A 15,171-nucleotide genomic window follows, 5' to 3' on the forward strand; every position below is an offset into this window, starting at 1 on the left:
ATTCGCCGAGCGATGAGAAACGAGTAGGAATAGGCTTAAGAGAAATACAAACACGGCAGAGAACTCTTTAAGCTCGGAGTACGACCAAGGAAAGCGATCCTCGATACACACGTCGGGGCGCATAGAGCAATTAGCTCGGCAATCACACAGATACGAACAGGCAAGATTGGCCTACGGGCCTACCTCCACGCCATCAACAAGGCCGATACAGACCAGTGTCAGTGTGCCCATGGGCCGCAGACGGTACGACACATCCTGCTCAAATGCCGGAACTGGGTGGAAGAACGACATCGAATGTGGGCAGGCAAGTCTCCATGCATTGACATCAAGCGCATTCTCTGTAGCCCGCCAATGGCAGTACAAGCAGCCAAGATGACCTTGAGCACTGGACTGCTAGGGCAATTCCAAGCAGTGCCGTCCACAGTACTCAAATGCACATAGCGAAGACGAGTGATCTTTGGTATATATAAGTAGAGCAGGGCCAGCAGAGGCCCGACAGGTACATAGAAACAGAACGGACACCAAGACTACGAGGGGGGATGTAACTTACTGGAGCGGACGGAGAAGTCATTCGTGCCAGGAACGACTTGTTTTCTGAAAGCGAGGGCGGGGACATCTGTACTTATAGTCACACGCTGCATAGCTGCTAAAATAGGGCGGCTGGGACAGTCTATGAATCAATCAATCAATCAATCAACGCCCTGAGGTATTCCTTGGAGCACCTTGACGCTCCCAGGAACAATCCTTTGGGCATATACGGTAAGGTTCCTAATTGTACCCACTCAATATGGCGAACATGGCATGACGTCGGCACCCTGAAAGATCTTTGGCTACGATGGTATGAAAATTTTCGAGAGACCCACAAAGGATCAGTAGAAATGCACAAAACCCGTAGTCCATCTAGGGAATACACACCATCATCCCCCAGCAATGGGCAGGCACCTCTCCGTGGTGCTGGGGATTAGTACTCAATCAGCAGGTTTGTCGGACTGCTGACGGAGGAAGCTAAGTCCTGCCCAAAGCCGTGAGCAGCGAGACGCGTCGAGGTGCAGGTGTGCGCCCGAGACACGTCTTCTGCCCTCCCCTGTCGGTCGACGACGACGACAAGGGGTAGCTAAGGTTGTGCCAGGCCTTATCGCGCTATCATCGCCAACTTCGAAGACCGTTGACTCTCGCGTGAGGGATGACTAGGCTCCCGATTTAGGGACCTATCGCGTCGTCATCACGAAGGCAGTCACCACAAACGCCATCCGTCTCTCTCGTCTACCAACTTCAACATGTCGAAAATCAGATCTCTGAACCTCCCGAAACACCAAATATTACAGCCCCAGTGACCGGAGGAAGTGACGCCCCTTCCAAACACGCCCCACGATAGGAAACGGACCTGGCGACCCCATTTTCTTACCCGACAACTGTTTACGGCTACTGAAGTTTGATGAGTACGCGCGACGGCCGAGACGAACAGGAGGACATGGTCAAGCAACTTTTCCAACTGAACGAGTCTCATCACGGCAACAACAAAACCACCAACAGCTGAGAACATACCCAACAAAGTGCGACATAATTTGCAAACTACACAGCTTACCTTGTATCCCAGCAGACTCTTACCTTGAGCGACGCGTCAGAGATGCACCAGCTTGTGGTAACTACGTCCAAAGGGCCGTAAGTAAACACCGACCTGGAACACATCAACGAGCAAGCCGCAAACAATTCTGCCACGACAATTACGGTCACATCGCACTCAATGCAGCGCACCCCAGACACAACTGTTGCACTGGGCGGCACGAGACTCGGTTGTCCGTCAATAGCAGTACAAGCAGCCAAATTGATCACCAGGACGGGGCTCCCGAGTTTCCGGCGGATAATGGGCTTGAATTAGCTTGGGATACTGGGACTGTGGGCGTTAGAGGCGTGTTAAAATGATGTCAAGCAACAGAATATTCACTAATGAGATTTCTAAATACATAATTACACAACAGAAAATGATCGCTTACTTGTCCAGCCTAGGTCTTGGAACAATCTATGCCACCATAGTAACCCATCCAACAGCTCTATCAAGCTAACCTCAAATACGACACAAACCCGCATCATCCCAGTCCTCACTACCAACACCCTTCCGAGAAATGAACAGACCTTTAGGGTCCCACTTCTGCTTAATTCTGTACAGACGAGGATAATTGGCAACCCAGAATGCAGCCTGGAAGCCAGGTTCATACCCATTAGCCTCATTCATATACGCACCCATCTGATCTTCGCCCTCGACAGCCCGCAGAATGGGGATCTCCACATCAGTCATGTTTTTGATGACCGCCGTCAGCTCTGCCAGAGTGGCAGTAGCCGCCCACGATCGGGAGAAGACCAGATGCGATATGGTCTTGCGCCAGGCCGGGTTGACAGCACTGTCAACCTTGTCAGCGTTGGCAGCGACAGCACCACCAGCCACAACATGACCGATGAATTCGGTGAAGGGATTCCACTTGATGCTCTTGAAGGCGTTGGCCAGACGTCCGGGGCCATCTTGAGAGGTCAGGAGATCTTTGGAATATAGACGGGATGCCAGCATGGCAATGCCTCCTGTGCTATCAGATCGGCCACCAATGAACATAGTGAACATGGTGGAATTCATCGTTGGGAAGGGAATGGATGCATTTGCGATCTGGATGCCGCCGATCTGTCGTAGCTTTGCGGCGAGCGGTTGATATAAGGAGTCGATTTGGGCGACGTCGCTCTTTTCAGGGAACATCATGAGGGACATAATGGTTGACACGCTGATACTCGCACTGATGGGATTATTCGGGAGACCGAAATAATAGCCGGAACCTCCACCGTCGTTGAGGGATGGGAGTGCTGCGTGCCATTCGGCGAATGCATCCCAGAAGCGAGGATCACCCCCAGCAGTAGTAATGTTGAAATTGTACAGGACAACTGGTACTTCCGTAAAAGTACGCAGGGTCACGCTGGTGACCACGCCGAAGGTTCCACCGCCACCTCCTCACAGAGCCCAGAAGAGGTCTTTATTTTGATAGGAGTTTGCAGTGACGAGCTTGCCCTACGTTAAAACTTTAGTTTAAACGTTATCAAAAAGAAATCTGTGCAATATTTCTCATGAATGATACTTACGTCGGCCGTCACCACCTCGAATTCTAATGCATTGTCCGACGCCAGACCCTTCTAATGACCAAATGGCGAGTGACCACCGCCCTGAACATACCCTCCAGCAGCACCCACAGTGTGCGAGGAGCCCCCGATGACCGTGCGATTGTGCTGAGCTACAGCTTCATATATCTCCGGAAGCTGTACACCAGCACCGATCGTAATCGCGGGACCCTCACTCTTCGACGATCCCTTGGGCACAAAACAGTCCACAATCTTGATGTCCTTCATGTTATGCGTGAGAATCTGCAGCGACTTGGGGGCCGTCGAGCGTCCCAAGAAGTCATGCCCGGTATTCTTGATAGCCAGTCGCAGGTTGTGAGTGCTAGCAAATCGGACAGTATGTTGGATATCAGACGCGCTCTGAGCTATGGCGGAATATAGCGAGATGCGTCCTTGCTGGCAGGCGGTATTTTGGGGCGACTCGATATGACACGACTGATTACGTTCCGGCCAGACTTCCCAATTCTCCCATTGACCAGCCCCTGGTTGCGAGGAACGCCAGACAGAGTCGGTCCAACTGTCGGTCACGACTCTGCATGCATCGGCATTGTACTCGGGCTGGTGACAAACCGATGCCACAGGACGGACTGCTACCAGGTTCCCATGGATGGTCTTGTTTAATGATGACCATTCTTTTGCGGATGGCCAGCAGCTGTCACTAGGGCGACATCGACAATCGGCAGACTGCGGAGCCCCAATGGCTGCAGTTGCAAAAAGAGAAAGTAAAAGTGGGCTGATCATGGTGGATTTCTTCCGCACTATATAGAGTAATTATGTCCCAGGGACCACCCCCGACTGAACGGACATCGCGCTTTATATATGCTTGGTCCTAGTGCCCTCAATCCCCTAGGCAGGCAGTGCAGAAAGATTATTTCGACTGCGAATACGAAATTACTCGATTGGGTGGTGGAGAATTGGATTAAGTTGAGCATGGCTCAGCGTGCAGATCTCCCTCGTATTAGCCAGGTGGTTGACATCACCCGTCACACCCGGAGTGGATCTCGCGAGATTGACCCAAAAAGGCAATCAAAATAGCTCACATTGGAGAGGAAAAAAATCTTGGAAGGAATCGAAAGCATGGCTATAGGATCCAAATGGAACTATGGAGACGGTGAAGCCCTCGAGGATTGTGGCTTGGTTAGGGATTACTACAATGCAACTGTGGTGAAAATCTAGACAAACCGGGCTAGACAAAAGTACAGTGCTGATTTTCTCATCTATAGCGTTCCGCACGCGGGTAGTGTAATGGCCAAGAGGGAAATTGGTATCACTAATAGCTAGTAATGGAAGCACAATGTTCAGTTGATTATTGTCTGCGTTCTTTTTGTTTGTACATTCTCTATTTTATTAGAACTATTCTTCTTACTCTCTTCTTCATGATACAAGGTAGACGGTATGATCAGTCTCATTAAATCATCTCTGGAAAGAACAGCCTGAATTAATGGCTGAGTTCATATCAATAGTTGCAATTTACTAGTATCCTAGTTCCAGGTAAGCAGCCCTGGAGGACCATAAGCACAATAATAAAGTGATATTATTGCACTTCGACTCTGATGGAGATTGTGCTTATCGGGAGTGTGGAGTAGTGTCCACTATCCCCAACGCGAATACACACCTTCTCATCCGTCATATGGGGAGCGTATGACAAAGATAAATAAATAAATAGAACATTGCCTGCTGGTTGCTATGTGATCTTATTGTCTAAGATCTCAGGTTCCACATGCATAGATCTTTGTGCTCCCTTTAAAGCCGATCGAGAAAGACGGAAAACAAGCGGATGCCGGATGGCGCCATGACTCAGCGGATAGAGCTGATATAAATCATATCCACCAGCTAAATCTCCTTGGAGGAGAGATGGTCAAACCGCCCCTTGGGCCGTTTTTCACGGCATTTTTGGGCATCCCTTTCTTCTCGAGTTCCCCCCTCCGATGTCACGGTACTGGAATTCATTGAGATGTATGAGCTTCTGTTCGCCATCAATGAACGTAATCTGTATTGATTTAGGCGCTGAAGGACCACCAATCTGTTGGCAATACAGTTGAAGGTTTGAATTATCATGAAAGGCAGAATATTTGCGGCTAAATACAGGATGCTCAATCTAGACAATAAGGTAGTTAGAACAAGACATTAATACGCAGAGACTTCGGTAGAGTGATGTGTCCAACTTACCTCGTGAATCAAAAAGGACAAACGGCGGAATGGCCATCCACGCCCAGGATGAATATCAACTTCCTTCCCGGCATACATGCCTGCTCTGACATTTACGTCGAGGTGGATTTTACTCCGCAATTTCTCACTTTGCTGGTTATTTTCCACCTTGGAGAAAGTCACCTTTTTCGTGACTCCATAAAAGAACTCTTCCGAGGGTCACTGGCAGCGGGAGAGGCAAAAGATTTTTGACGCCAACTTGGTGTTGGGCAATCCCAGGGCTACAGAGGCAAAGCTCAGGATAGCAATATGGAGGAACTTCATTCTGGTAACAGGCGTAGAACTTTTTGTATTGATTTGTGCCGCAACAAGAAATCAAGTGCTGTAGATAACAAAACTCAAGATATTTGTTATTGTTAACAGAACATCGAGAGACATGAGTCTGTTTATATACCCTTCGATGACTCTGACTTGCCCCGAAAAATAAGATCTCAAGGGGTTGACCACCAGCTAGGTAGAAGATATACCCAGATCGGCTGCGGCGTGTGTCGGGGCAACCTGCGTAGGAAGCATCGACATATCCCCTCAACTCTCCGTCTTCCTCTCCACTGTTATTACTTGAATCGATTCGGTATTCGATGGCGAGGTCGCTTGAGTGAGAAAGGTATGCAGCTACACGTTTGACCTCTCGAAGGTGCTCATCGGTAGGATTCGTAAGGAAACGGGATAGGACGCTTAGAGGTTATGCGAGGTCGGGTCGGCTGACATTCATGGCGTGCATTAACGAACCCACTGCTGATTGGTAGGTTTTGGTCGCTGATTTCGTCGCTTGATGGCCTTCTGCTGCCGCCCTAGGCTCTTCGCTTATGGGCGTGCTTGGTGTTTGCCAGGAAACGTCGCCGGCGATAGCTGCGGTAATCTTTTCAATATAGGCGCGTTGTGAGATGCGCAGCCTACCGCGCACTCGGTCATGCTCAATTTTGAGACCGAGGTAGTGTGAAACTGGTCCAAGATCGGTGATCGACCACTGCGCAGAGATGTAGCGCTTGCACCGATTTAGCAGATCGTCAGATGACGCAGCGATCAACATATCATCGACGTAGATGAAGATAAAAGCCACCCCATGATTGGCGCGGAGGGCGTATAGACAAGGATCTGCTGCAGAGCGATGGAAGCCTCTTTTGACTAAGAGATTTCCTAGCGTTAAATAGGGTAATCCATGTAGATTTGCTCCTTTAGCACAGCATTCAAATATGCCAGGTTGGAATCAACATGTGAGGTGTATAAGCGTAGGAGCAGGATAGCTACTAGCAGAGCGCGTAAGGTCTCATATCTGCCAGTGCCAGTGAAGGTCTCGTGGTAGTCAACACCTTCTTCCTGCATGAATCCTCGCGCTAACCAGCGTGCAAAATTTGTGCACAATGTCACGCGGAGCTCAATCCAACATAGATCCCCCTAGGTAGCTATCAACTAGAAAACTGAACACAGGAAGAAATGGAGGAGAGGGGAAGTTGACATCCCTCGGTCCTGCCCCATGGGCGTTTATGCGACTATCGGTGGCCGTCACAGGGTCATCACTCACAGCCTTAACCTATGTCAGGGTGATCCACACCGCTCTTGAGTATAGATTGTCGTCGGGGTTGATAGGGCGCTCGTAATCGGCCGTGTCTTGATATAGCTAAGTCGCGAGTGGTCGATTGTTAACCATGCCAGCATACGGAATATAGTAGCAGTGCTTGCAATTTTGACACAGGGAGGCTAATGCTAAATAATAGGATATAGTGGATTTGGGGAGGACCTAGCGGCGTCCCCCGCAGGTTGGCTCGGTAGGGTCGTTGCCTAGGGGCCCCACCCGCCCAACCGGTTGGTATGGCTAAGTCTTGTCGGGACTCGGAGCTGTCAGCTCCGGGTCTAATGTTTTGCGAGAGAGGACGTTGTTGGTCACATTAAAAGCAACGCTCGTGTTGATATTACACCGATGATTAATGAATGCAAAGTTAAATTGACTCTGAAGGAAGGCTCCCACAAGTCCTCGAGATATAAAAAGCCAGACTACTTCCTCAGTTTCCAGCTTTCAAATCGTGGCCATCGCCCAGATACGTCGCCCAGTCATCCGCTGAAAACAAAAAGCAAAGAAAGTGGAACGAAAATAATATGGCAGGAGTCCTTCTTACTGGTATGCTTTTTTTGAAGTCGAAAGGTTCCCTGTGTGAGCTTGATCTGACCATTAAGCGCAGGCGGCAACGGATTCCTTGCCAGCCATATTCTCGATCTCCTCTTGGCGCAAGGGTAATGTGCAATTCGATGGCCCAAGAAGGCATATGCATAGACCTGACAAGTTTAAAGACGCTCAGTAGTGACTACCGCACGCAATGAGGAGAAGGCCGACCAGATCTATAAACTTCATCCAGATCTATCTCCCAATCAGCTTAGGGTTATTGTCATCCAAGAGTTTACAAGTCCCGGTGCTTTTGATAAATGCTTCGAATGGGACACACAGTTTGATGTGGTCATACATACCGCGTCTCCATTTCGCTACGCAGTAACTGATATTAAGCGGGAACTTTTGGACCCAGCTATTACCGGAACCACCCTGTTATTGAAAACGATTCAAGACAAAGCACCCTCGGTGAAAAAAGTGGTATGCGAATCCACATCCTAACAAATATGAAAAGCTTGACTATAGTGCTATGGTTCGCTTATAAATCGTGGCAGATTATTACGTCTTCTTTTGCGTCAATCCTCAATAGCTATAAAGAAAACAGCTGCCCTGAGCATGTCTATTCTGAAGATAATTGGAATCCGCTCACCATGGATGACGCTTACTTGAATCCACTCAACGGATATAGAGGTTAGTATTAGGCTTGTCGTTCGTTCCATGACCCTTGTCTTCAAACTAAACTAAATATGTCGGTCAAGCAAGCAAAACTTTTGCCGAGCGAGCAGCTTGGGAGTTTATGAAAACAAGGAGGCCAACCTTCTCGCTTGTTACAATGTGTCCTACATTGATGTTTGGCCCAGTAGTACATCCACCGCCTACTCTTGATAAGCTCAACACGTCGAACCAGAGGGTCCGAAATTTTATAGCCGGCGACTACAAAGTTGAGATTCCAGATACTGGGGCCTCCTTCTTCCTCTGGATTGACGTTCGTGACGCCGCCTTAGCCCATGTAAAGGCGATGGATGCTTCAAAATGCGAAAATAAGAGATTCTTATTGACCGCTGGATATTTCTCAAATAAGGAGATCTGTGAAGTGATCAGAGAGTTTTGTCCGGAATATGAGGAGCGTCTCCCCGAAAAGAACATTGAGAGTGGGGGTTATCCGAAACGAGGGCTATATGGTTTTGACAACTCGCGAGCAAGCAAGGAGCTCGGCTTAACCTATCGTACTCTCACTGAGAGTATCACTGACACTGTGGTATCGTTGCAAAAGCTACAAAAACAGTATCAGGAGCTGTGAATACAGTTCAATTGGAAGATTGGTTTAAAAGCAGCATGAAGTTCTCTTAATGAAGAGGGAAGTGCCCGACGGCAGTCTGACCAAGCAGACAGGTCGAGATAGGAGAGAAACCACCACCACACCTAGAGATCATTCTGAGAGACCGGACAAGGAAGGAAAGGCATTCGGAACAGAGAATCAAAGGAGTGTGTATTCGTTCGTGTACAGCTAGATTCGAAATTGCCTTCCATGATTTACACAAAGAAATTGTTTCTCGAGCCCCAAATTAAGCCACGCTATGCTAAATCCGGTTAGTGGGAATGCAGGGGGGATTTCACGAGACAGACATACGAAGTACAAGTTCTTTCGAAACATTATTACACAGGCTGTAAGTTACGCGTCCCGAAAACAAAGGGTGGGCAACGCATGGTTACAGTCACCAGCGAAATCTGCTTCCTCCCTGACGACTGCTTTTCTTTTCTCGGGATCCACCGCCAAGGCACTAGCGCCCGAAATATATTTGATGGACATCCACATAAGGTTCATCCTAGTGTGTATTGAGCGATATTTTACAGGAAGATTACAGTTTCAAATTTACCAAATATTTATGAGACTGGCTTTTTGGTTTGGGGTGCTCCGTACTCAGGCGCTGGATAACGCACGTGACTTAAGTCTTGTACGCAGTAAGGACAAGTTACAAAAATCCATCGATAGCTGCGGCCTCAACTTGCTGCGGACCGTTCAAAGACCTGTCCTTGAGCGACCCTTGAATGACATTAACACCTAATCATCAACCTACAAAATACGATTATGAATTCCATCATGGTAATGGCATTCGGCCAGGGATTCTAGAAATTGATTTCATTCATATTTTCTTAATTGGGATTAAGACGCAGATATGTGAGTGCCAGTCGTTGCTGAGAATTATCCTAATCGAGCGTAGAGGTCGATCATCGTCCATCGTGCTTCCTCTTTCGTGCCCCCCTGTTCGATGGAGGCTCACGGACCATAGTGTCACGTGAGATGCGTGCTGTTGGTCATTTATCTCTTGCCGCGCTGCTGCGTGGTCTTTCAGCTTGGGGGAGCTGCGCTGGCGACAAGGCTTCCCCCTCCCAGCCTTTCCTATGAAGTTCGCCCTACTCATCGCGCGGAGCCTCTGGCGAATGACAGTCGCCATTGGGCTTAATCGAATTTCTAGTAGTGATTTCTGCTCGAGACATCTTATTTCCGCTTAAAATTCTCGAAATCCAGAATACGACATGCGTCCCACATCACATAGCCCGCTTTCCGTTCATTAGCGAAATTCTTGCTCAGCACAAAATCCAAGCCCCACTGGGCATGATCATCGGATAGATGCGCCTGACACCAGATCTCTGCTGGCCCGGACTTGCCCAAATCTGACAGAAAGAGCTCACAAGTTGAAACATCAGGGTGTTGCGATATGTCTTGTAAGTTTCTCATGTAGGCTTCACCAAATAGGGGACTTCGGGAAATCCAGCGATCATGGTAGTAATAGTCGTTAAGATCCGCAATAGCGACGTCAAGCATGAAATACTTTCCCGCCTTCGATTCGGCAGCTAATAATCGGCGTCGGGCTTCGCGTGTCGGTGCTCTGGTAAGCTTGTAGACGTAATGAATACCGCGAGAGACCTATCAAGTTCAGTGGACGTCCTTATTTGTGAATTCACTACTAACCAAAAATGCCTTTTCGCCATTTGCATATTCTGGTAGTTCCAAATCGGCCGTATTCCAGGTACCCCAGCAGATGCGATTTATGTCACTGAGAGCTTTAGGTGCAGAATTTAGTCAGCATCATTCTTATCCCTGTGCTATAGAGAAGCATAGTTACCGATAGTGAGTTGTCTCAATAAATACTCATACACCGAGGCGAGTTGCTCGTTTACCCAAGGGTCAAATCCAACGTCTAACGGCATTGACCACTGCCGATCCCAGTCCGCGATATACGGACCGTCATCCCAGACACAGCAGAAGAATTCAAAGAAATAGAAAGCGCGTTGGACACGATAGACTTCAGTAGATGACGGTGCCGGCGGAGAGTGGTGTAGCACTCCGTCGACAGCTAGGAAGTCAAGGGCGATAGATATGAAGTCGGCCGTAAACTTGTCAATAGCGCGATGTAGTTGGTGGAAGTATTTGTGCGCCTCGGCCAGATCCACAGTGTTCAGATATTTCCATGCTTCTTGGGGAGTAGTGCTTTGGCATTCCTCAAGGATCGAGGACGCGTCTCGTTGGTCGTAAACCTTAGTATCTTTTCTACGTGTCCGCATTTGCCATATTGTCATCGCGACCGGCCAAAGTCGAGGATCAATTTCGTTTCCCAGGACATGGCCAACAATGGTAGGGGATTCGTGCAGCGCCTCGGCCAGGAGACGATGGCTAGAAACTGCCGCGGAAAGATCCCCGATATCGGATAACTCTTGCAAAATGGAGATGCGCAACTCAACAGGGAGGACGAGTATCCTGGCCATGGCTGCTGAGGGCTGTTGGAGCCAGGGTACCTGATTCTTGCAGATTTCTCCGAATGATCACTCTACGGACGCCGAAGACATTGCTTTTAGGGATGTGGAGAGAACGTGGAAGTGTCTCTCAAGAGGTCAACGAACGTGGAGGGGGCAGGTGGCAGTGTATGAGCAATTCATGTAATATTCAATATTACGTGTAATTGTTTGTAAAAAAAGATTACTAAGTTACTGTAATTTTGCTGTTCAGTACCGCTCAATACATTTCGGAGGAAATCACATTGATCTCTGTCAAATAAAACTAGCCGCTAATGCCTTGGCAGTGGGTCCCGAGAAAAATAGAAACAGTCGTCAGGGAGGAAGCAGATTTCGCTGGTGACTGTACTGCATAGGACTGGATAGGTTAGTAGTCAATCTCATGTCAGATTAGACTATCAGATACTTGTATAGTGCAGCCTCCTCGTTAGAGAAAGATGTATTTTGATCAATTCTCGATAGTCACCTCCCCAGCCTCCCAGGCCAGCAGGATGTCAGAATTAGAGACTGTTTCGGGATGAGCAGGACCTAGGATGCGTTGCTGCTTGGTAACGCAGCTTCGAAGCAAATCGATCGCTGCAGGACGACGACCAGTAGCTTCGAATGTGGAAGCAAGATTGGCCATGCTCGTCAGCGTGTCAGGATGGTCCGCCCCGAGCTTCGACTTACTTGTCTCCAGGACCTGCACCTCGAGCTGCTCTGCCTCGTCCCAGCGGCCCTGCTTCCTATACGTCGACGCTAGGTTGGCCATGCTAGTCAGCGTGGAAGAATGGTCTACGCCGAGCTTCGTCCTGCATATCTCCAGGACCTGCACCAAGAGCTGCTCCGTCTTCTCCCACCGGCCCTGGTACCAGAATGACGATGCTAGGTTGGCCATGATCTTCAGCGTGTCAGGATGGTCCGCGCCGAGCTTCGTTTTGCTTATTTCTAGGACCTGTACCAAGAGCTGCTCGGCCTCGTCCCACTGGCCCTGATTCCTATACGTCGACGCAAGGTTGGCCATACTCGTCAGCGTGTCAGGATGATCTGCACCGAGCGTCGTTCTGCGAGTCTCCAGGGCCTGCATGTCGAGCTGCTCGGCCTTGTCCCACCGGCCCTGGTTCCTATACGTTGACGCTAGGTTGGCCATGCTAGTCAGCGTGGAAGGATGGTCCTTGCCAAGCTTCGTCCTCCGAGTCTCCAGGGCCTGCACCTCGAGCTGCTCGGCCTCGTCCCACCGGCCCTGATTCCTGTACGTCGATGCTAGGTTGGCCATACTAGTCAGCGTGTCAGGATGGTCTGCACCGAGCTTCGTCCTGCATGTCTTCAGGACCTGCAAGTCAATCTGCTCGGCCTCGTCCCACCGGCCCTGGTCCCTATACGTCGACGCTAGGTTGGCCATGCTCGTCAGCGTGTCAGGATGGTCTGCGCCGAACTTTATTTTGCGAGTCTCCAGGACATGCATCAAGAGCTGCTCCGCCTCGTCCCACCTGCCCTGGTTCCTATACGTCGACGCTAGGTTGGCCATACTAGTCAGCGTGGAGGGATGGTCCTTGCCGAGCTTCGTCCTGCGAGTCTCCAGGACCTGCACCTCGAGCTGCTCGGCCTCGTCCCACCGGCCCTGGTTCCTATACGTTGACGCTAGGTTGGCCATGCTCGACAGCGTAGAGGGATGGTCCGCGCTGAGCTTCGTCTTACAAGTCTCCAGGACCTGTAAGTAGAGCTGCTCGGCCTCCTCCCACCGACCGACTAATCGGTATGCTCCTGCTAACATTGTAGTGCTATCAAGCGCCTCCTCGTTCTCCGCACCGAGGAGTGCTAACCTATATTTTCTCGACAGAGATGCCATTTCTATCGATTCTGTGATATACCCGCTTCCTCGCGCATACCACGCGCCTCTATAAAGTAGAGTAGCCTATTGCTGTAGAGCGATCGGGGATTCGGGTCGTTGTGATACGGATGCTTTCACGTGTGGAAAGAGCGAACGGCATCTTTCCCAATTGTCATATTCACCGGTCGGAAATTTCGAACATAGATTTTTGATAAAAAGCCCCTTCCAATATTCAAGTTGGCCATGGGCTTTGAGCCAGGTGCGCACGGTTAGCTGCACCAGCCGGTGCATTGTGAAAGACATGCTGTCTTCTCCGACCGCTATCAATGAAAAGTCACAGAGGATTGTAATATCTTTGTCGAAATCGGTGTTAGCGGCACCATTAGACTCATTGTCCGTGTCCTGTTCGCTTAAACTGTCCTCTAGCTGCTCGAGAGTGAAATGCCTGCCGCGTTTCTGATTCTGGTCAACCCGAAGGACATCCTCGGTGATTCCTTGCCAGTTGAAGAAGCTCATTAGGGAGAGCAGATCAGTCGCAGAAGGCCTTTTCCAGCGAATATAATCAAATGATATTTGCCATGTGAGCAGAATAGAGTTCTTTGCCTCCCAGTCTCGGTAAAGGAGCCCGGCCTCGTCATTTAGTACTCGTGCTGCCTCTCGGTCACCTTTCTGGATTTTCTCGAGGTATTGCGATACTGAACAACGCGGTGATCGGTGTGTAATATAGCCGGCGGCTTGGACGATTGCGAGTGGCATAAACTCAAGCTCCCGAGCCAAACGCACTATAATTTCCTGCTCTGTCGGTATGCTTAGTTTCTTCTGCAGTAGATCAAGCCCTTCGGTTTGATTCATTGGTTGCAATTCGATAATGTTCTTATGACTGGCGACGTTCAGCGCCACCGCTCGATTCCGGCTAGTGACAATGATGGACCCGTTAAAGCTATCGAAAAGATACCTCAGTAGTGGTTGTGTCGAAGTACCGCTGTGCGTATTTATCTGGCCATCGGTCCCGACCGCTGATGATTTGCGAAGGAGCTCGTCGTCATCGACGTTATCAAGGACAAGAATCCATTTTCCGATTTTTCCGTCCTGTAACCAGTGGCCGACGACTTGGAATATATTCGCGTTGCGGTCCTGGCTCCCAGGAATCTTGGCTCGATCGGCGAGATCTCGGAGACTTTTCTCGCAGCGGGCCACGTTACTTGCATGTACCTAGAAGATCCAGGTGCTGGTGGATTGCTGTCGAACCTGGTGGCAATATTCAATGGCAAGTTGCGTTTTGCTATTATCTAGTTAGCATCCGAGGAGCTGCTCTTAGAGAACATGTTGCTCTAACCCAACGCCGCCGAGACCAACGAGAGCCAGTCTAGATCCCGCTATCGATGCTTTCTCGTGAATTTGGTCGAGAAGTCCATTGCGGCCAACAAAGTCTGGGTCGCGCGGGAACGGTACCGTCGAAAGAGGTTCAGGGCGGGGTTCCGATCGCTCTGGAAATAAAGGCCAAGATTAGTCCGCACGACCCGGCAGGATCCTGGAACACCTACCTCCTTGTGTCATATATATCGACCCTTGATTGACCCCTACCTGCAATCCTGAATTAGAGTGGCCGTATGATATGGAGGTCATAGTCAAGATGCCACCTAAAAGTATTTAGGTTCTGATTCAGAAGAGGGTGCTAACCAATATTTAGGGACACCCGCTCTTAGCCCCCGCTATCATGTGACATCATTAGCGATGAACTTCCACTGATCTCCGGCCCCCAGGACGGGAGATAGCCTTGGCTGCGTTCGTGGATAGCAGGCGCAAATTCCCTGCTCCCATTCGTGGCACAGTTGCTGTGGGCCATCGAGGAACCGCAGTCTAGAACCATCCATGTTCGAGCAAACAGACCAAACCACCAATTGATCCCCAGCAAGGGGACCATAACCCTCTCCCCTTCATGTCGCCTTTCTCCCCAACCTGTTCTCTCTCTGCTTTTCTCACAACTAACTATCGTCAGTCTTTACAGAATCACGAACACTTATTTGGTTTTGTCCACTCATCCATGATCTTTCCCGTTATTCAGCTCGTCCTGTCAGATACACTGCTCCCTCCTGTGCCC

The 15,171-nt window shown here is 49.6% G+C and overlaps 5 protein-coding genes across 5 annotated transcripts; 1 reads left to right on the forward strand and 4 right to left on the reverse strand.

The window, feature by feature from the left end:
* Positions 1–2,065: 2,065 nt before the first annotated feature.
* Positions 2,066–3,897, reverse strand: N7458_000572 (uncharacterized protein; the record flags this gene model as incomplete). The annotated part of the gene is made up of 3 exons (XM_056903966.1): positions 2,066–2,988; positions 3,121–3,143; positions 3,212–3,897. 3 exons carry the CDS (start codon positions 3,895–3,897, stop codon positions 2,066–2,068), a joined length of 1,632 nt encoding a protein of 543 aa, XP_056771733.1.
* Positions 3,898–6,046: 2,149 nt separating this feature from the next.
* Positions 6,047–6,394, reverse strand: N7458_000573 (uncharacterized protein; the record flags this gene model as incomplete). Its single annotated transcript, XM_056903967.1, has 1 exon — positions 6,047–6,394. One exon carries the CDS (start codon positions 6,392–6,394, stop codon positions 6,047–6,049), a length of 348 nt encoding a protein of 115 aa, XP_056771734.1.
* A 1,064-nt stretch (positions 6,395–7,458) lies between these two features.
* Positions 7,459–8,765, forward strand: N7458_000574 (SDR family oxidoreductase; the record flags this gene model as incomplete). Its single annotated transcript, XM_056903968.1, has 5 exons — positions 7,459–7,480; positions 7,542–7,593; positions 7,651–7,945; positions 8,020–8,155; positions 8,224–8,765. 5 exons carry the CDS (start codon positions 7,459–7,461, stop codon positions 8,763–8,765), a joined length of 1,047 nt encoding a protein of 348 aa, XP_056771735.1.
* Positions 8,766–10,573: 1,808 nt separating this feature from the next.
* On the reverse strand, positions 10,574–11,233 carry N7458_000575 (uncharacterized protein; the record flags this gene model as incomplete). Its single annotated transcript, XM_056903969.1, has 1 exon — positions 10,574–11,233. The coding sequence occupies one exon, from the start codon at positions 11,231–11,233 to the stop codon at positions 10,574–10,576; it is 660 nt and encodes a 219-aa protein (XP_056771736.1).
* A 475-nt stretch (positions 11,234–11,708) lies between these two features.
* N7458_000576 (uncharacterized protein) lies at positions 11,709–14,627 on the reverse strand (the record flags this gene model as incomplete). The annotated part of the gene is made up of 4 exons (XM_056903970.1): positions 11,709–13,057; positions 13,271–14,282; positions 14,394–14,557; positions 14,615–14,627. The coding sequence occupies 4 exons, from the start codon at positions 14,625–14,627 to the stop codon at positions 11,709–11,711; spliced, it is 2,538 nt and encodes an 845-aa protein (XP_056771737.1).
* Between the last annotated feature and the right edge of the window lie 544 nt (positions 14,628–15,171).

This window comes from Penicillium daleae (assembly GCF_028827525.1).
Source record: "Penicillium daleae strain IBT 16125 chromosome Unknown utg000001l_segment0_segment0, whole genome shotgun sequence".
NCBI classification, from domain to species: domain Eukaryota; kingdom Fungi; phylum Ascomycota; class Eurotiomycetes; order Eurotiales; family Aspergillaceae; genus Penicillium; species Penicillium daleae.